Raw genomic sequence first — 19,815 nt, 5'->3', positions numbered from 1 at the left:
AGTCTAAATGTACTTTAACTTAAATAAACAGTTGAAATCCACTCGATTTAGCTAGTCTAAAGGTACTTTAACTCGACTAAACAGTTGAAATCCACTCGCCGAGCTAGTTCCGAGCTCTTTTGTGAGGATGTTTAATTTTCTCATGTCTTATTCGTAAACAACAGAGTACCCCGAGTCTTTGCTTTCTGTTTATTTTTTATCGGGTATTCCTTTGTGGCCTTCATATTCGTTTCGTTTGGACGTTTTCCTTTTTTGTTTCTAACGCTCGCAACGAACAACCAAACCAACGCGATTGAAGCAGAGACAACAATCAACCTGAACACCAATAAGACCAAAGGAGGGATAAAACCAATAAAACAACCAGGAAATTGGGGAAATTAAATTGGACACATTGTTGGACAGGATTATTTAAAAAACAAGTAAGTAAAGTAATTCTAATTGCTTTGCTATGCATACACCTTGGACAACCAAGGATTATTTCTTTCATTTCTTCAGGTCCCTGTTGTCATGACTTCAAGTGAAAGTAGTGAAAGTGGCCTTTTTTAAAGTTTTTCGTTCGTTTCTGAGTGGCCCAACAAGACCACAAACCAAGTTGGCTATCAGAGTAAGGGTCGAGGTTGATGTTTTATTTATAGTTATAATTATTCATTTTGTATTCATAGGCGGTCCACCACAACAAATATACTATGCAATGTCTCAAGAAAGATGCATCAGCATCTGAAATTAGAAAAGAAAACGTCAACAGCTCGGTGCAGGCTGCCAGTGGAAGTTTTCCAGAGAAGCTTAAGATGGAGGCATGCAAATTAACAAGCGAGAATGATGCTAATGACAAAACAGAGAAACCTTCATGCTCGACTCAAACTGTTGCCAGTGATATTTTGAGAGTGCCATCTCCTCCTCCAGAAATGCGAGCGAAATATCGCGACCTTTTGATGGCCTGTTATGAACAGGCAGTCTTTTTCAAAGACGATCTAACTGAGAAAGGACAACGTCTGCATGCTGCCAATATGGCGTGGCAGGATTTTATTATTATGGCGGATAACCTAGTGAGGCAAGTGCAGTCCTTTGCCAGCACCTATGACTTTGATGAAGATACTCCCGGCAATGGTTACCGCAGTTTTATTTCGGTCGTCGATTCCTGCATCGAATACGGCCTGGGCATTTGTAAAAACTTGTCTGTTGCCAGGTCAACCATGTTCTTCCGCAAAAAGACATATGTTAAAGAAGTCGAAGCATGTTCACAGTTGCTATCGTCTTTGTGTACCTGTCTCAAATACCTACTTATTTTGCACGAGTGGTCAAAAGATAGCGCCGATCTCTTTGCATATGGCCATCATTCGGCAGAGGAGCTGTTCGAAATGGGTGACACTATAAATCAGTATTGCTTTTATGGAAGATGTATGGGCTTCCAATATGGCGATTCGATACGGGGCGTCCTGCGGTTTATATCAATAAGTATGGCAGGTTTTTCGGAAACATTTTATGCTCAAGATGTAGATGGCCCTCTTCTGAAGACGACACGCAGCGTGTGGACAAGTGGCAAATATTTGTTGAATCCTGAATTGAGATCGAGAAGAATAGTGAATCTCTCTCAAAACGCTAAAATAGATTTTTGCAAGTCTTTTTGGTTTTTAGCGGAGTCGGAGTTAATGCATAAAATACCCAGTATTGTTGGTAGTTCAATTAAGGTCAATCAAGTTATAGAAATTCCAGCAGAACCCTTGCAGCTGCCAAAGATAAAACGTACGGAAAGAACTAATGACGATATAGATAACGATATTCTGGACATTCCTGTGCCGTCCAGCCATTTAGGTCCGGGACTTGTTATACAATCGCGTTTACTCAGCGCCCGACGTCGTGAGGGAATGATGGGATTGGGTACCACGCGTGGTTGGCGAAAGTTACCAGCTCGTAGTCCATCCATTATTTTCCATTGTCACGGTGGTGGATTCGTAGCACAATCCTCTAAATCTCATGAATTGTATTTGCGAGATTGGGCAGTTGCACTTGATTGCCCCATTTTTTCAATTGACTATAGTTTGGCACCTGAAGCACCGTTTCCACGGGCCATTGAGGAAGTGTTTTATGCCTATTGTTGGATGTTGAAAAATTCTAGTTATCTTGGCACTACCGCTGAACGCGTAGTTTTAGCTGGGGATTCAGCCGGTGCCAACTTATGCATAGCTCTTGCATTGAAGTGCATCCAACAGGGTGTCCGTAAGCCTGATGGTATATTTTTGGCGTACTGTCCAACGCTTATTAATTTCGTACCCAGCCCTGCTCGGCTGTTATGCCTTATGGACCCGTTATTACCGTTTGGATTTATGATGAGATGCCTTAGGGCCTACGCAGCCCCAAGTCCAGAAATCTTAACAGAAAACTCGAAAAGTGAAGAATTTATAAAAGAAATACGTAAGGCATCGAATGATGAACCGCACTATAAGCTGAGTCTTGATAAACCAAACAGTAAAACTATATCTGAAGGTACTTCTTCGCAAAAGACATCTGATAACCATAAATGGGAAGAGATCAAGGTAAATCCAAATTTGCAATAAACGATGATCTTGGAGGTGTCACGATTTCTTTTAAATTTTAGAAGGACAAAATAGATGTCACAACTCAATGTGGTATTGAAGTAGCGCAGGAGGAGAGTGAAGATAGTTCGGAAAATACATTCGCCAGTGCCTCATATCTAAGTCAAACTGTCGAGCGAACTGATTTGCCGTCTACTGGAGATAATGATAATAGTTCCTGTGTATCATTTGAAGACGATTCAGTACCCATAGAACACCATCCAGTAACAACGAATAAAAATTCTGAATCTCAGCAATACATAGATCATTTCCTTGATACATATATCGTTGATACGACAACCGAAGAGGCTAAGGAGGATGATGGATCAAAAAAATTGCATGGAATGCCGGCCAAAACCCTGTCTGAAGAAAATCTATTGATTGACATTAGTAAAGATATGCTGACTTTGGATATTCAGGCGAAGTTAAACAATGCCGTCAACAGCATCTCAAGCACAATTGACCGTTACACACAGTCGTATGAAATAAAACGCGACGGTATCTCACAAAAACCCTTGGAGGACTTGAGGAATATGGATGCATTAATTGCTCGCTCTCCTAGTGCCGAGTTTGCCTTTCAGATTCCCAAAGATCCATTTTTGTCTCCTTACTACGCACCCGATGAATGGCTGGAACAGATGCCAGCAACTAAAATTCTCGTAAATTGGATGACCTCCCTTTGTTATTTTTATTTTTAACTCTTTCTTTTCAGACCTTAGAAATGGATCCCTGCCTCGATGACTGTGTAATGTTCGCCAAAAAGTTAAAGAAATTGAATAGACCCGTCACATTGGATATCTTAAAAGGTTTACCCCATGGGTTTTTAAATTTCACTATGGTAAAATACAGATCTTTCACAATTGAGCTAGGGAGGCATAATAATATCTTGCATTTGTTTTTAGCTCTCTAATGAAGCCATGGAAGGTTCAAAAATATGTATTGGACTTTTAAAGCAATTAATAAATGAGGAAGAAAAAGAAAATGAAGATAGTACTACAAACGATCAAACTACTTCAACGGCCAACGCGCCCCTAGAAAGCGCAGAGCAACGCGCCCCTAGTTCCGATAATAGTTTAAAAAACTAGCAAATATCTACCGTTTTAGCTCCGAAACATGAAACAACGAAAATCAACGAAAAAATTGTATTTAACTTATGTATTTAACCTGTGTTTAAAACACAAAATTACATAATGCACTTTCGACACACCCTTTAAATAATTTTGAATTAAATACCCATTTTATATTTCATATTTTCCTTGTTCGTTGTCATCGATATTTAACATACTGTCAGACAGCATAATAATATTAAAAATCAGTAATGCAATTCAACCTTTTATTGCTAAACATATGTATATCAGTATTGTTTTTTTTCGGTATATTTTTATCATTTTTGTTTTTTAATTTTTTTAAATAAACTCGATTATATGTAAACTAAACATTTTCAGTCTTATTAAAATAGAACAAGTTTAGCTTCGAAAAAACCCCCCGATTTTATTTAAAACACAACCGCTTCTCTATCCCTGCAATTACACAAATTTGCTGTGATTTTCTGTAGACAAAATGACATTTATTGAAGTAAAAACCAATTACTGATTTGGGATATTTGTATTTTAATTTAGAGAAATTCAAAATTTCTTTGTATTATTAATTTCATATAAAATATGTAAGTCTTACAATTTTCATCATATAAGTTTATATAAAAAAATGGATTAAATAGTAGTTAAGTTATACTTGATTTTCCTGTTTTTACGCCGCCTTAAAAAATACAGTTTAAATTCAGTTGAAACGGTGTCAAATCTTTAGTAATGGCCAGAATGGCTCCATCATTCACCAGTTTGAATGTTAATTTGGACAGATTCTTTGCGTCGTCGATACCAGAATGCTGTTTTCCCTCAAATTCGAGGCCAACGTGCGTGAGAGCGTCTAAGAAATTAATCGGCTTATATTTGTACCATTCTCTGTATATGGCCCTTAAATCGATCCACTGGTTAAAATATGGGGGTTTCTTAAGTCGTTTTCTTGAGCATTCTTTGTTAAGGCAAATGCCGAAATCCCAATCTGTCCATGTGACAAATGCACAATTTCCGGCTTTGTTATCCTTCGACATTTTCGGCAACGTTAAATGTCGAACTCTTAATTCTTTTCGCAGCCATTCCTGAAACATCATTAATGCCGTTTGCAAGGGAATGCCATTGTCAACATTTTTTTGGGTAATGCCGGTCAGCTCCGTACAGTAAGCACTTAGTTTGGGTGATTCTATTGGCATAATGTATTTGTGAAACTCTGCTTCAATTTTTCCAGTCTTTAAATTAACCAAAATCGCGGGGAATTCTGAAAAAGAAAAACCCCAAATAATTAAAGACCCCAGTTTTCTATTTTGAAATGTATTTACCAATAATCTCCGATTCCCTCCATCGTGGTGGAGCTTGGTTTTCCCAACATGTAGCTTCAAAGTCGACAGCTATAACATATTCATATGTTTGTTGTGAAAGTTTTGATTTGCTGTTTTTTCCTGATGAGTTGTTTTGTGTCTGACTGCCTTCTACATATATGGTATCCAAAAGACACAATTGCCTGAAATTAAACAGAAAACATATTTTTTATAATCATTGTTAATTTATAAAAAAGAAATGATTCCATTTCTACGAAAATATGTATAGATAGTCTCAGAACTTATTTCAATAGGAAATAACCTTTTATGTTTGCTTTCCAAAGCACACCACCAATGGTTTTTGGCGTAAAATATAGCCATTGCTTGCAATCAAAGCCTCCTGAACTACTTTCTGCAAGTCCAACGCAGTAAGAATATCGGAACTAAATGAGACAAAAGCTTGCCCCTTCATACGGCCATGTTGCATAACTTTTATGTCCAGTCTTACACTATCATTTTGAACGATTTGCTGGTATAAACTTTTTAAATCCTCAGTTACCACGTCTTTTTGCAGATTTTTTATGTACAGCTTATTGCTTGGTTCGCCTTGTTTATAATTTTTGAATACCGGCAGTTTGTGCATTTCTTCTACTGCGATTCGATTGGTGGTTAAATCATATGGTGTTACTTTGGTGTCTGTCTGAATGGGTGCAACGTTTGAACTGGACGTTTGAACGGAAACTTCACTCTCTTCAACGTCCGTTGCTAATGGTGTTTTTAGTATTGCTGTTGATATATTCAATTGTATATTGGAGCTCTGCAACTTTTGGCTTGGGGCATCGAATAAATCTTGTTTCGAGGTCAATGTTTGAGATTTTTGAGGAAGATTTTGAGACAATTTTTTTACATTTTGAAGCATTGCCCTTGCCCGTTTCTTATATTGCTCATCGGAAGGAGGTAGTTTTCTCTTAGGAATTGGAATACTTTGATTGAAACAAGTCGCTTCATCTGCCGACTCCATTTCGGATTCAGAATCGATATCAGGATCAGGATCAGTTTGCGTGTGTACATCTTTTGGCTCGCCTTTGGGTACGAATTTATGTTTTCCCTGACGGAATGGAGGCTCAAGGTTCATTCGATTCATCAAATGCAGTACTTGAGTGTAGAATTTTTTGTTATTTAATAGTGAAATACAAATATTGTCCAATATGGCCCTATTGATGGGTGGATATTGGTATTTCAAATACGGTGGCGGAGGCTGGTCAAATTGCAAATCTTCATCTGTGGCATACAACTTCTTTACGTACTTGCTAATTTGCACAGGCTCCATTGATGTTGCTCTATTGGTTGCGAACATAGGCGTCTGCACCGCTTTGTTGCAGCTTGGCCTCTTAGGCATAGGGTTGTTATTATTGACTTTTGATTTATCCTTACAAAACCATGAAACATTCACCAATTTTCCATTAAATTCTAAGTTTTGTAGCTTTTCCAAAGCACCACACGCTTCCTTCTCCGACTCATACAGTATTAGAGTACGTTTCCGACCAAATGGTTTTATTTCTGCCGCTGGAATTTTCAGCGAATTTAAAAGTTGCATCACATCATCAACTTGTTTTGGAATATTTTTAAAAATTAGCGTATTTGAAGTCGATTCCATGATTTTGTTTTTTTTTTTTGTTTTTTTTTTTTTTCACCTACAAATGTCTTCCCGCGATGGCAATTGTCAAACCAAAGATAGTATTGTTTATGAAATTCATTTAGAGTTGCCATATGTTACGATGCCTTTATATAGACACATTGGCAACTGGCGGTCTGCGTCGTTCAAATGAATGAATGAATAGGGCTGAAAGTATTTTTTTTTTAAACAAATATTATGCTTATAAATAAACCATAAGTCGAGGTAGAATCAAACTACTATTTCAAAGCCCCTAGTCAATAAAAAAATGAGTCGTATCCATGGGGAAGATGAATTCTTTTGCTTTGGGATGAAAATAATTTATAATCGTACGTAATAGGAACTCTATATTATGAGAAATCCGCTGCTTATTTTTACTTTAAGTTTTTTCTAAAATTAAAATATTGTGAAATAGTGTCATAAAAACAAAACAGCTTGTAGCATTTTTTTTGGTAAATTTGAAGGTAAAAAAAACTAACTTCAGTGTTGTGTTTTTCAGTGTTTAATTAATCTGTCCTACCTTGCAGTTATTGTACCATGGTTGTATAGATTCAAAGAAAGTATAAATGTATAACACAAGATAGATTTATTGTATCTATAAATGTATTTCACTAGCTTATCTAATATAGAGCTGGTTCTTGTGACTTAATTCGTGACGAAAGCAAACGTCAAAAAGTCAATAAACCGGCATCACCTACAACCATTGTGTTTGAAATGCACGCGGATTTAGCTATACATGAAGCAGGTGATGATTTTATTATGAAAATTATAACAATGAAACAAAAATAGACACAGATAAACCAAAGGCTTGTTTCAAAATAAAAGAGTCCATATAAAACACTTCTCGCTGTTTAGTATAGAATCGATATCAACAAAGGTTAAGGTTTTAGATGATGTTCGGTTGGTGTTGCTGCTGCTAGCTTTTAAAATATAATGCAAATCAATATTCATTGACATTGTACCTATTGTTCGTTAAGTACATATGTAGTAGATACTTATCTGTTTAGAATTTTCTGTACGTATTTTATATAGGCACATTGCCTAGCTAAGCATGTGCATGCATGCAGTATCTTGTGACCCTTATCGAGAGCTTTACTTATCTGTTTAGAAAATGAAATTAAATGTGATTATATGAAGTATATGAAATGCACAAAAAAACACAAGGAAGTACTGTTGAGGCTATTTCCCCTTGCGCATGATCCTTTTTTTTTTGTTAAAATACAAGAAAAAAACTGAAAAAGGAATTTCGAATGCAGTGTTTTTACGTTTTTCTTAAACAATCTACCGTGCTATACATAATATTTATTATTCTAAAAACTCAAACGAAAAAGTCACTTTTGGCCAATTCAACACTTTTTGATCTTAAAAAATAGCTTTAAATTTAAAAATTTAAAATCTAAAATTTAAATTAAATATTAAAATTTAGATACGATTTGCATTTAGAAAATTCAAGTGTCATAAACACCAAACAAGTATTTCAAATGTCCAATCTATCACACGATTAATTCCAATCATTTCAGGCGTTTACTAGCTTGCTTTAGTTAGCACTCAGTTCATTGATTTATGCCACTTTAAACTTGTCGGCACATTTTCTATGCAGAGATGTGTTCGTTTCTCTATTGCATTCAAATTAAATGTTATTGGCCGATTGGAATGTACCCAACAAAATTTTAAGTGCCAAAGTGACAGTTGATTCAAAAGTATATGTGATTCCAGAAGGCTACATTTTCTTGCAAGACAGAAGCCGTGATTTAAAATTTTACAAGTGAATGATAGGGCTGGGAATCTCACTTTTGTACTAAGGCGATGAAGAGAAAAATATTTACCTGACTTTAGTCATGGGTTCATTACAAATTGATTTTCCATCAAATCATTTTTGCAATATCAATATTGAAAAACCTTACAATTTTTGAATTTTCTATACATCTAAGTTTTGTCCTAATAACTGCTCTGCTCCAGGACTTTGGAAGAATTCTAAAATCCTTTTTTTTCAGAAATCTCCACATAGGCTGCCTCAAAGTAAACAGTCATGGAATCACTACTTACTATAGAACAACTTCAACTTAATTTTGCTAAGCAAGTACTTCCACAGTAAATTCATTTCAACTTCAATTAATTATATTGACACATCAGACCAAAAAAAAAAAAACAAGATTCAGAATACTGAGAGAAAGCTTTCGGAAAAAAATACTTGCAATATAATATATACTACGCAGCAATCCCAGACTCGACTGTTGTTTTGGCACGACATAAATGCATTTTTCTTTATTGATATGTTCACTAATGGCTCGGCATTTGCCTGGACGTTATGCGGTTAGTTGGTTGCGGCATGTTCTGGTTTCTTTTCCATAATTTTGTTGGTCGTCTCGTGTCGAGTTGCATTGAATAATATGCCTTCAGCTCCATGTTCACGACTATGTGTGACGAGTGGTGCAAATAGCGGACAGAGAAACCACAAATAACGACTTGTCAGTGGTTTCTGCCGCCCACTCCTTTATTCGACCAACAAGTATGGAGAGTCCATTGACTCGATGACTGTGTTTAAATAATTTTGTTTTGTTGTTTTGTTCAATTGTTGCGGACGTTGGCCAGCCTCATAACAGTAACGCAAGAAAAGAGTAAAATGTCTTTTGTTATTGGGGGCGCGTCTGAATAAAAAGTCCTAGAGGAGGGATAATTTGAAGTCACAACCAAAAAGTTCACAATTTTCAGTTGAATGATTTGAGAGTCACACGGGAAGGCGCTTGTAGAGATGTATACATTTCTAGTGCATTTTTTAAAAGAGTATTGGGCCTTAACTGCATATTAGCTTTATTCTTGTTCTATAAACATGTATATCTTCATTTGGCATTTAGCACCAAGAGTACCTATGTTTCAATTCAGTTTATATTTATTTTTTTTCTTAATTAAATTTGACAAAAGTACACTTATTGTTCAAAAGTGGTGGGGAAAAACGTTCAAATATGTTTATTTTTCACAGAAGATTTTCAATAAATATTTTTTCTTTTTTTTATCTTTCAGATTCCAATTATATTGTTTGTCTTATATGATTGGCGATAAATTGTGTTGTGCAATTCAATTAGAACATGATATTTAAAGTCCAAAAGAAACAGTCGTACAACAACAAGCTCAAATTGATGAAGGTGAATCGGGTATTGCACGCATGTATATAAGAGACATAAAATCTCACAATATTATGTTTAAAAGAGCTTTCAATGAAGGACAATAGTAAATATTTTGCTGAAATCCTATTTATGCATCTCAGTACATATGCATCCCTATTATGTCATTTATTTGTTTTAGAAATTCTTAAAATTCTACAGCTGTGGGAAAGATATTTTTAATTGTGTCATGCGTTTCTACTGATTTTATAGTTTCCTTATACTTATATCTAGTTTCGGACTTCATTGAAGTAAAAAGGAAAAACATAAACATCTAATCTAGTCTTGGGCAACGCTAATTTGTTTACATTTTACAATTTTAATGAATTTTTACTTCCAAATTATCATAGAATTTCACAATAAATGAATACATTTGCGTCACCACCTTCGATTGGAAGAACCTCATCCGGATGGTGAAAATGCTTGAGAAAATTCTGTTTACAGAATGGCCAAAACAAGTTTATAAACAACGAACAATTTGGGGTGGTTGGTGGTGTACGTGATTTTTATCATTGCATTTTTCTAAAAGCATGCACGACATCCAGAATACAGTTGAGCCGTGTTAATATCGACACATACAATCAGTTTTTTTTACATATATATATATATATATATATATATATATATATATATATATATATATATATATATATATATATATATATATATATATGTATGTAGACGCATTGTAAGGCAATTAAGTTTTAAAGAAAGGATGTTTGTCACCAAAAAAATTATAAGCATATTTTAACCTTTCTAGTCGGGACATTACAGCTTATTTATGAACAATTACTATATGGATAACCTATTTTGGTGGAAGGTATGTTTGTCTGTGTTGGTTAGTGAAATCAAATTTTTATTTATTTATTTTTATTTCTATCAAAATTGGTTTGATAAGCACCGAAAATCTACATTTTGCTCATCAATAACAAACAAAATTAAAAATTCCATTCATTTTGCGCTTTTGATGACTTTGTTGCTATAGTTATGGACAAGGGAAGATTGAGGTGATCAATACTAATACCCATTAACGCAAACACACACATATGCCAAGACATACGTTTTGTAAAATTGAATAAAACAATATAAAAAAACGAAAAATCTGTTTTCTTTAAGAGCCGGTCCCAACCGGGCCACAATACATACATTTTCAATTATTCCAATTTGCCTCTTTGCAATTCAATTTCTTGGCTTTTGTTTGCCATACTTCATAGATCGCTAATTTAGACTGTAGACCCATAGATTGTTTGGTAGTTCGGAATCGAGGAGATGGTCGGTGCTGTGCATAGCAGCGTTTTGTTTTTGTAATTCAGCCGCCTAAAAGTGGTTTTCGCCAGTTTTATCCGCAAAGGGAAAGGCCCAAACAACAACAAAACAGTCACCACAACACCACAGCGATGCAAACGTTAGAGAGCGTCGGTGCATGGAAAATATTGATACGAGTCTAGAATACAAAAACAAAGCAAAGCGAAGTGCAGTGCAGTACAATGCCGCTCAGAAAGTAATGAGTCAATTGCAACAACTATATGCCGTGGAAGACGTGAGCGACAAAGACAGGGTATTTTGAATGTAAAAGAGTTCTTGGTAACCATAGCAAATTACTGTATTTTCAGAAGACTTATTATTGTTTAACTTCAGCAATGTTCTTTCTTTGCGTTTTGGTATTCATGTCGTTGTTTCCCCAAAACTTTATGGCTCCATCCAACATTGTATTTACTTATTCGAGACGCAATTTTACTTATTTTTTTTTTTTTTTCAAAAACGAAAACAATCTTATTATTGTTGTTTTGCATCCGAAACGCTTTATTTACGTATGATTCTCGTTTGGAACATACTTGTTTGTACATTAGAGTGCTTGATCAACAAAGACTAAGATATTGCTGATAAATCCCAGATATGAGCTACGGCTACACCCCATGAAATAAGTATTTGAATATGAATGTTTTTACTTGTATGAAATGACTGTTTAATGGCTATTTGTTGTCTGGAAAACCGCACTCAGCGGTGCGCCTATCTTGTCAGCAGTTCACTCCACTTAATTCTTTGTTATTTTTGTATTTAAAAACTATTTTTAGAAACACATAAAACCAACTATCGCAGATCTTGTCAGTTTACAGAATCCTGTTTTTTTCGCAGTAGCAGTCTGATGTTTGATGTCTTTGCATAGGAGCCGGTGACTAATAGTTGGTGCTGAACTGTCAAAGTTGTTTTTCTCGTTTTAATTGCTGAAGCTGTTGCAACACTTATCACATCACTTATATTTTACATATATTGTTATTGCATGCTCGAAGTGTGCACTCCAGCAGCCACTTCTTCGTATTATTGACGACTATGGTGCCAACATTTAATATTAATTGAAGTTTTCCTTATCAATTATTTAAGTTTGTTCAATTGCAGTTGCCATTTGTCACTGTTTGTTTGTTTTATTCGAGTTTCCAGTAGTTTTGTTTATTTTTTTAATTAAATTTCTGCCGTAGTTTTCGAACCGACAAAATGTTGAAAATGACTTAGGTCAGTATTCAACCATAGTAAAAACAACTTTCAGAGGTAGGTAAACCAAGCCAAACGTTTTATGAAAGCATAGATACGTTTTTCTTTTTTAATTTAGGAATTCCGACGAGTTCTTTTTTCTAATTTTTAAGCGTCTTGCACGGCTGAATATCGTATTGAGGTGAGAGCAATATGTTTAATTATGTTGTGACAAAAATATCGAACAATTTACGCAATACCGCAATTGTTAATGAAACTTAATAAAATTAAGAAGAAACAGTTTGCAAATGAGTTTTAAATTCAGTTTTTTCTTTGTTGTCTTACTTTTCATTTATATTAGGCAATTATTATTACCATTAGAATCATTTCTTGGAAAATGGAGACCCATCGCTTCTCAAAAACCAGCAATTAAGTGTCTATTGTAAATTTGGACGTAGTTATGGACTGGTAAGTTAAACATATTTGTTTGAAGTGCGACAACACTTGATGTTACTTTATACTCTTATTCACAAAAAAATAATATTATAATGTGAATATATATATTGAATATTGTACTAATAGGAGTACAATAAAAATTTTAATTTAGAAGCAGCATTACCGCAGTGGGCATGGAATTTAGACGATATTAGTATTTTGGAACTAATCTTAAAATATATTCAGTTTAGTTGTATGTCAAGATTGTTACTTGTTAAAGGGAACCACCTAATAACTCTACAAACCTAATCTAAATAGGTATAAACAATAATAAGTAATCTAGCAACAGAACGTACACATTTCAAATTTAACAATTATTGATTAACACTTCTTTAAAATAAATGAATGTATGATTCAATGAATGAAAGGCAATAAATAAAAATGTTATTATCCATTATTTCTAAATCACATGCTCCGCTCAAGAAAAAAAGGTGTTAATAGTCGATACCGCAGCACGACCAGTTGTGTGATCTAGGTTCAGCTTGGACCGGCGTGACTTTCGAAATTAATAGAACAGAATATTTCGATCCTCTCTCTCTCTCCCTTTCTGCCCGGCAAACGTCTGACAAATAGAAAACAATCAGCTTCGATAAAAATAGCAGCTGCTTTTCGTTGCGCTGGTGTTCTGTTCCAAAACAATGTTTATTTTTTTTAATAAACCTTTGCAAGTGTTTTATTTTGTTGCAATTTAGAACAAAATCAACAACGCAAACTGTTTTCCATTTCATTTGACGTGCTAATTATAAGTCAATCGTAAGAGATATTCGTAAAACATACAAAAACAAAAAATTGTTTTTGCATTTTATTTATTCTTCGTCGATTAGATTTTTAGACGACATCAACAAAAAGGTGACTACAACTTTCGAGTTCAAATACTAATACTTTTCTCGTGGATCGATAATCGTGAGTTCTGGGTTAACTTCCGAAACGGTCTGCATGCATGCATGCACTTCGTCCCCCACTCGTCCCGGTCTGTCAAGCCAGCCCAACCATGGCAGAATGAGAATAATGACGATAACGATAGTAACAAGAAAACACGAAATGCATCAAAACAGATACCCATCAATGTGTGTCATAAACACAGAGCCACAGCGCTTACATGGATGTCTCTCTGCCATGCGGTGGTTAGCAGTGGCAGAGTACAATGACATCCATTACTGCCAAGTCTTCGTGTAATGGCTGCCCTAGCGAATACACAATAAAAAGAACTGTCCGGCGCTTTTTTGCACTGTTTTTTAAGTATTGCGTATTGTAACGGTTCTTTTAGGTACTGCGTATTCATCATATTAATTATTTTATTGATCATACGTAATGCCATAATGTCCGAGCTGAATTTCGAGTTCATGTGTAATTCTAGAAACACCCCGTAACCGGGATAATGGCCTACATCTTTTAACAGCAACGCTTGAATTGTTGCAAAAACATTCTGAAAATAGTACGGCCTAAAAACATTTTGCATTATACATGCAATTTTCTATTGCTGAACAGATTTTAGTAAATGAAAGATCGTTTAAAAATGTCTGTAGGCTTTAAAGTCAAATTTTGCTGAAAAATTTGCCAACATTCGACGAAAGAATGTAAAAAGGTTTTAAAATTGTAATAGTTTAACGAAATCTCTCCGCAGTTTTTACAAGGTTCCTGAAAAGTATTTCTTCTTGACTAACAAACCCATATAGTCGAAAATTTAGTACAAAATGCAGGTACACAAACCTTTAAACATCTGATCAACAAATAAGCTTATTTTAAACGATAGAAGTCGTATATGTCGCCTTCATCGCGTCTTGAGGCATGTTGCCATGATTTCCTTAAGGGAATGATTAGCGAGCTGTCGATCTTTTAAAGGCCATTTGAAACAGACCGAAAGCCGGCTGTTCGTGTATTCTTCCTTGCGTGTAACACAAGCTTTCACTATTTACAAACAACAGATAAGGTGGATGTTTTCTTATCATATGTCGGTGCCGAGTCCATTTTATTTTGCTTAAAACACAACAACTACTCACCTCGCTAGTCTGGATAATGACATTTTTTGTTGTTGCTTGTTTGTTCGAGTTCTTTTACAGATTTTTACTTACAACTCGCGAGTTTTAAATCATTAATTCTAAGAATAAATTAATTATACAAATTTGCTTAGGCAGTGTTTGTTGTATTAATAATCAATTTTTTTATTAATTTTACTTTTTTAATTTTAGGGGAGCGTTTACATTTTCGACGGTATTTCTAAATATTTTTTTTCGTATTTGTTTATGAAATATTAGTTGTTGTTGCTGTTTTCTCAAATTATACATAGATTTCAGTAGTCTTTGTTCCCTTATTTTCTTGTTTTATTTTACGTTGGTTCCTTTGTATTCCTTCCTTTCTCGACAAAAAAAATAATACCCTTAAAAACGAGACGGAAAATAACCGAACGACACGACATGCATAATACAAAAATAAAATTACTTCTGACTTTTTTTGTGTTTAGGGATACGTTAGTCGGCTTTTGACTAATCGACTTTTGGGTGTCGAAATAGAGCTGGCACACTATCGATATGCACAACATTCGATATTTTTGACAACAATCTCCATCGTTTACTTGGCGTAATAGCATGTTTCCATTGGAAACCGAACAACGTTGTTCGCTCTCAGAATTAGGTACACGAATTAACCCGTTCATACGGCACGATTCGTAATTCATAGTAAAATAATTCCTTTTTTCAAAAATTTTGTTTGTTAATTTTAATGGGAATTTATACGAAAATACATGAAATTCTCACTAATATGAATAGAACAAATGTTTGTTTTTCTCCCAAAGATTTATTACATCATTAATTTTATAATTTTCATTCACGTTTTAAACTTTTTGTGTAAATGTTGACATTTTGAACATATTTTTGTATTTTTCTATTTTTATATTCTGCTGGAGAGACACTTGTCAAACATTTTTTCTGCCGATACAAACTTTTTGAAAATATTGCCTCTTTTGTTTGCAGTTTTCTGTGGAAATTTCAACTCGTGGATAAAATGCGTACCTCGAATGAGAGAGAAAACAAAATGTACTTTCGTTTGAATGTACATACGCCATTCAACATTGTAGTTTTCATTCATAATTTTCAGTCTTCCCAAAAATTTTTAAAATTTCATTAAATTTTTCTATTTTTAATTTTTAAATGTCATAATTTATTTTTTCGATAAATGCTCTCATTTGTTAGGGATGGGACATATTCTTTCGTTGTTCTGAGAGTGATTTGATTTGAACAACGTACAAATATGAGTGTTCGCTCAGGAAATTTTGTGTGAAGAATTAGGTAGTTTTTTCATAGTTAAGGGTCAAACAACGAATAGAGAGCGAATCAAGTGCAGTGGAAACGCCACATAAACCATCGATAGAATTTTTATTTGTGGAAAATTGGATCTTTCTGCCACCAACCAATGTTTTTATTTTTAATTGCGTTGAGAATTACGGCGATGATTACGAATCTATTAAACCCAGTGAGTTAATCATTGTCTGTGCAGGTCCACGTTTTATAACCCCCATGGCACCTCCCTATATTCGGTATTTTGATGATTTTAGCTACATTATAAACAGTTTTTTTTCAAGTTTCGCATTTGAATATTGTAATATTTTAAGATTTTAAAAGAATTTTTAACGGATTTTATTTTTTTGAAAACTGCCAAATTTGTACCAAATGGTGAAGGTACGTCTGTCCGTCTGGGGTAATCACGCTAGAATCAAAACGAATTAAGATAGGAAAGATAGGAAGCCTTTTGTCTGCAGGCATGATCTATTCGATATATCCACGGTATCGTATAGTGGAATTTGTTTATGACCAAATTGCCTATGCAGGTCCATGTCGTCGGCTATATATAACGGATATATTCGGTATTTTTAAAATTTTCAATGGATTTTATTTTCTTGAAAACGAAAACGTTTTCTTGAACGTTCCAAATTTTTTATTTCAACAACTGATTTGATATGCGGTATTTTATTTTAAATTTTAATTAAAGACAGGAGGAATGATTTCTTTAATGGTCGGTTCTATTGAATATGTATCCATAGCATGTCATCCGATACGAACAGCCGATTTACATGTCATTATTATTATTAAATATAATTATAACACTTTGACAGACATTATGATCTCAATTGTTTCAATTGTAGTTTTAGTGCGATTTAAACGACTATTTAAACTATTTAATGGGCCTTGAACATCATGGATTCCAAATACTGTTTTGAAACCAAGTGCCATGTGATGCACTTGTGATCTATACGATGTTGAAGTTGGTTGTTGTTATTCATTCATTGCCACCTGCTGTGTCGAGGCGACTACCTTCCTCCTTTTTCTTTTTCTACCATTGATATGTTCCAGAAGTGCAAGAATGTAATAGCATGTTTCCATTGGAAACCGAACAACGTTGTTCGCTCTCAGAATTATGTACACGAATTAACCCGTTCATACGGCACGATTCGTAATTCATAGTAAAATAATTCCTTTTTTCAAAAATTTTGTTTGTTGATTTTAATGGGAATTTATACGAACATACATGAAATTCTCACTAATATGAATAGAAGAAATGATTGTTTTTCTCCCAAAGATTTATTATATCATTAATTTTATAATTTTCATTCACGTTTCCAACTTTTTGTGTAAATGTTGACATTTTGAACATACTTTTGTATTTTTCTATTTTTAAATTTGGCTGGAGAGACACTTGTCAAACATTTTTTCTGCCGATACAAAGTTTTTGAAAATATTGCCTCTTTTGTTTGCAGTTTTCTGTGGAAATTTCAACTCGTGGATAAAATGCGTACCTCGAATGAGAGAGAAAACAAGATGTACTTTCGTTTGAATGTACACACGCCATTCAACATTGTAGTTTTCATTCATAATTTTCAGTCTTCCCAAAAATTTTTAAAATTTCATTAAATTTTTCTATTTTTAATTTTTAAATGTCATAATTTATTTTTTCGATAAATGCTCTCATTTGTTAGGGATGGGACATATTTTTTCGTTGTTCTGAGAGTGATTTGATTTGAACAACGTACAAATATGAGTGTTCGCTCAGGAAATTTTGTGTGAAGAATAATGTAGTTTTTTCATAGTTAAGGGTCAAACAACGAATAGAGAGCGAATCAAGTGCAGTGGAAACGCCACATAAAAGTTTTTTCTACGATAACCGATTTTACCTTTATGATATCGAAAAAAATTGTAAGACTAGTAGATTCTTGTAGGCCCTGGAACAGAGCATATGTCTGTCGAACTACGATAACCGATTTTCCCTTTATGAATGATATCGGACAAAATTTTTAATTCAATCACAATAATTGCGTTTTGACATAAATTTGGTAGTCAGAAGGCTTGTAAGGGGAACCGTATGCTGCTTTAAGTAAATTAGTTAAATGATTGTACATTATTAGGCAGCAAATATTGTGAGGTTTTGTAGATTATTTTAAATAATACCGGTTTTTTTAAACTGCAATATCAGTCTTATTGCAGATTCGGCATACATTGCATTTTGGCCAAATTACCTCCCAGTCAACTTCCTTTAAAATTTACAATTGATTTAAAACATCCACAAGCCACAAGGAAAGTATGGTTAAAACATTATACTAAATATTTGCGAGATTTTGGAACAAATTGAGTTTAGCTCCAGTTGACGAAAATTTCTGAAATTTTACCGAAGGTAGGTCTTGTTATCCTAAGCACAGCGGCACAATTTTTTATTGGGAAATCAATACTTCCCGAAATATATGGTTCCAAAGTTCCGAAAATACCCCTTTTTTACTTTAGGTTTCTGGAAAAATGGATCTGTCTGCCACCAATGTTTTTATTTTTAATTGGGTTGAGAATTACGACGACCACGTAGCTCGTCTAAAGGAAACTTTCGAAAATGGTCAGCTGAACAATAAAGTATGTACTTACAATCAACTTTCGAGCGATAACTTACATACGGAAATTGAAAAATGTGGGTCACAGCTTATTTTTAAGTAACCATGTCCACTCGATTTAATAAAACCTATATACTCCTCTTTCCAGTAAGGCAGCTAGATTTTGGTCTATTTCGTTATGTAGCCGTTGTTATTTTGGACAACAAAAGCACCAATGAAAACCTTATTGCAGCCAGTGACGCAAACATACTTTTACATTCGGAATTGCTAACACCTTTCCTAACGAATGAGACGCTTGAACAAAAGACAGTTCTCACCGTGATACAGAAATTAGCAGATTATGATACCGAAGAAGATGACAGTTTGCAGATTGCGGAAAGACAGAATTACGTGAAGTCCCAGGGTTGGTATCGAAACCTAGGAACTCGACATATGGATGGTTTAGAGTTAACTATAAGGGCTAATGAGCCTACAGACAAATTTTGGGATAGGCCATTTCTAGACGTATTCTGCCAAGAATTCCTGAATTCGAAGACAATGCCAATAAAAAATATATTTTCCAACATTAGCAAAACTTGTCCGTATGTATTGTACATAAATTTGTAATCGGAGCATCAAGTTAATCAATTCTTTTTTTCAGAATTGTGTTTGAATCAAATCAAGGTTCTAATGATAATGACATATTGGGCTCAGCAATGGATGAAAACGATTCAAGAGACTACTTTCCTCCAAAAATAAATTAGGATAATAATTAAATTTTAAGCCAGATAATTATCAAACTGTGATTTATTGTGATTTTTAAAACATACAAACATGTTAAATATCTAATGATTTCAGTCGCAAGTTGGTAGTATGGTAGAGTTCCCTTTGCAGCCAATACAAAAGTTCACTGCGCGCTCCTTCATTTTTTAATGATAGACCTTTGCAGTTCTTCAATATTTCCAAACACGTTGCCCTTGTAAAACGCTTGATGCAAGGCATTTCACCCAATTCACGTAAAAGCTTAATATTACCTTATGAGTATGTAGAATACAAAAGCATTTTTTAGATGTACATACCTGAAAACACCACAGCTGCATATTTGAATTTGTCGTGTCTCTCGACAATTCTGCTATAACCAGTGGTAGATCCGGGAATTCGCGACATCTCCACAACACTTGCTTGGACATAATTCCATTCATTAAAGTAAGTACAACATTCTCGTA

General features: G+C 34.4%; 3 protein-coding genes and 1 long non-coding RNA gene across 11 annotated transcripts; 2 read left to right on the top strand and 2 right to left on the bottom strand.

Annotated features, from left to right (window-relative positions):
• Positions 1-74: 74 nt before the first annotated feature.
• LOC131801150 (hormone-sensitive lipase-like) lies at positions 75-3,944 on the top strand. 2 transcript variants are annotated; one of them, XM_059119262.1, is made up of 6 exons: positions 75-419; positions 496-604; positions 663-2,534; positions 2,597-3,232; positions 3,286-3,411; positions 3,476-3,944. In XM_059119262.1, the coding sequence occupies exons 3-6, from the start codon at positions 687-689 to the stop codon at positions 3,656-3,658; spliced, it is 2,793 nt and encodes a 930-aa protein (XP_058975245.1). In that variant the 5' UTR covers positions 75-419; positions 496-604; positions 663-686; the 3' UTR covers positions 3,659-3,944. The 2 variants fall into 2 exon arrangements, with proteins under 2 accessions (XP_058975245.1, XP_058975246.1); XM_059119263.1 differs by having other exon boundaries at positions 473-604.
• Positions 3,945-4,163: 219 nt separating this feature from the next.
• Positions 4,164-15,182, bottom strand: LOC131801151 (3'-5' exonuclease Snipper-like). Of its 5 annotated transcripts, none has more exons than XM_059119267.1 (3): positions 14,745-15,182; positions 4,966-5,147; positions 4,164-4,904 (listed from the first exon to the last, which is right to left on the bottom strand). In XM_059119267.1, the coding sequence occupies exons 1-3, from the start codon at positions 14,765-14,767 to the stop codon at positions 4,330-4,332; spliced, it is 780 nt and encodes a 259-aa protein (XP_058975250.1). In that variant the 5' UTR covers positions 14,768-15,182; the 3' UTR covers positions 4,164-4,329. The 5 variants fall into 5 exon arrangements, with proteins under 5 accessions (XP_058975250.1, XP_058975251.1, XP_058975249.1 ...); XM_059119268.1 differs by lacking the exon at positions 14,745-15,182 and adding an exon at positions 10,927-10,948; XM_059119266.1 differs by lacking the exon at positions 14,745-15,182 and adding an exon at positions 6,643-6,716.
• A 2,865-nt stretch (positions 15,183-18,047) lies between these two features.
• LOC131801148 (uncharacterized) lies at positions 18,048-19,438 on the top strand. Of its 3 annotated transcripts, none has more exons than XM_059119261.1 (5): positions 18,048-18,151; positions 18,208-18,405; positions 18,513-18,687; positions 18,759-19,191; positions 19,251-19,438. In XM_059119261.1, the coding sequence occupies exons 3-5, from the start codon at positions 18,525-18,527 to the stop codon at positions 19,351-19,353; spliced, it is 699 nt and encodes a 232-aa protein (XP_058975244.1). In that variant the 5' UTR covers positions 18,048-18,151; positions 18,208-18,405; positions 18,513-18,524; the 3' UTR covers positions 19,354-19,438. The 3 variants fall into 3 exon arrangements, with proteins under 3 accessions (XP_058975244.1, XP_058975242.1, XP_058975243.1); XM_059119259.1 differs by having other exon boundaries at positions 18,062-18,156; positions 18,219-18,405; XM_059119260.1 differs by having other exon boundaries at positions 18,063-18,151; positions 18,219-18,405.
• On the bottom strand, positions 19,362-19,807 carry LOC131801149 (uncharacterized). Its single transcript, XR_009341719.1, has 2 exons — positions 19,669-19,807; positions 19,362-19,612 (listed from the first exon to the last, which is right to left on the bottom strand). It is a non-coding gene; the product is annotated as an uncharacterized LOC131801149 (long non-coding RNA).
• Positions 19,808-19,815: the final 8 nt, after the last annotated feature.

This window comes from Musca domestica, unplaced genomic scaffold (genome assembly GCF_030504385.1).
Source record: "Musca domestica strain aabys unplaced genomic scaffold, Musca_domestica.polishedcontigs.V.1.1 141, whole genome shotgun sequence".
Taxonomy (NCBI): domain Eukaryota; kingdom Metazoa; phylum Arthropoda; class Insecta; order Diptera; family Muscidae; genus Musca; species Musca domestica.
This window is presented reverse-complemented; position numbering and strand designations above follow the sequence as displayed.

Excerpts from the sequence above, each read along its gene's own strand:
- LOC131801150 (XM_059119262.1), top strand. The coding sequence starts at position 687 with ATGCAATGTCTCAAGAAAGATGCATCAGCATCTGAAATTAGAAAAGAA. Across the intron at positions 2,535-2,596 it reads ATAAATGGGAAGAGATCAAG|AAGGACAAAATAGATGTCAC; the intron begins GTAAATCCAAAT and ends TTTAAATTTTAG. Across the intron at positions 3,233-3,285 it reads TGCCAGCAACTAAAATTCTC|ACCTTAGAAATGGATCCCTG; the intron begins GTAAATTGGATG and ends CTTTCTTTTCAG.
- LOC131801151 (XM_059119264.1), bottom strand. The coding sequence starts at position 6,601 with ATGGAATCGACTTCAAATACGCTAATTTTTAAAAATATTCCAAAACAA. Across the intron at positions 5,148-6,251 it reads GAGCCTGTGCAAATTAGCAA|GCAATTGTGTCTTTTGGATA; the intron begins GTACGTAAAGAA and ends GTTTAATTTCAG. Across the intron at positions 4,905-4,965 it reads GAGGGAATCGGAGATTATTG|AATTCCCCGCGATTTTGGTT; the intron begins GTAAATACATTT and ends TTTCTTTTTCAG.
- LOC131801148 (XM_059119261.1), top strand. The coding sequence starts at position 18,525 with ATGGATCTGTCTGCCACCAATGTTTTTATTTTTAATTGGGTTGAGAAT. Across the intron at positions 18,688-18,758 it reads ACATACGGAAATTGAAAAAT|TAAGGCAGCTAGATTTTGGT; the intron begins GTGGGTCACAGC and ends TCCTCTTTCCAG. Across the intron at positions 19,192-19,250 it reads AACATTAGCAAAACTTGTCC|AATTGTGTTTGAATCAAATC; the intron begins GTATGTATTGTA and ends TCTTTTTTTCAG.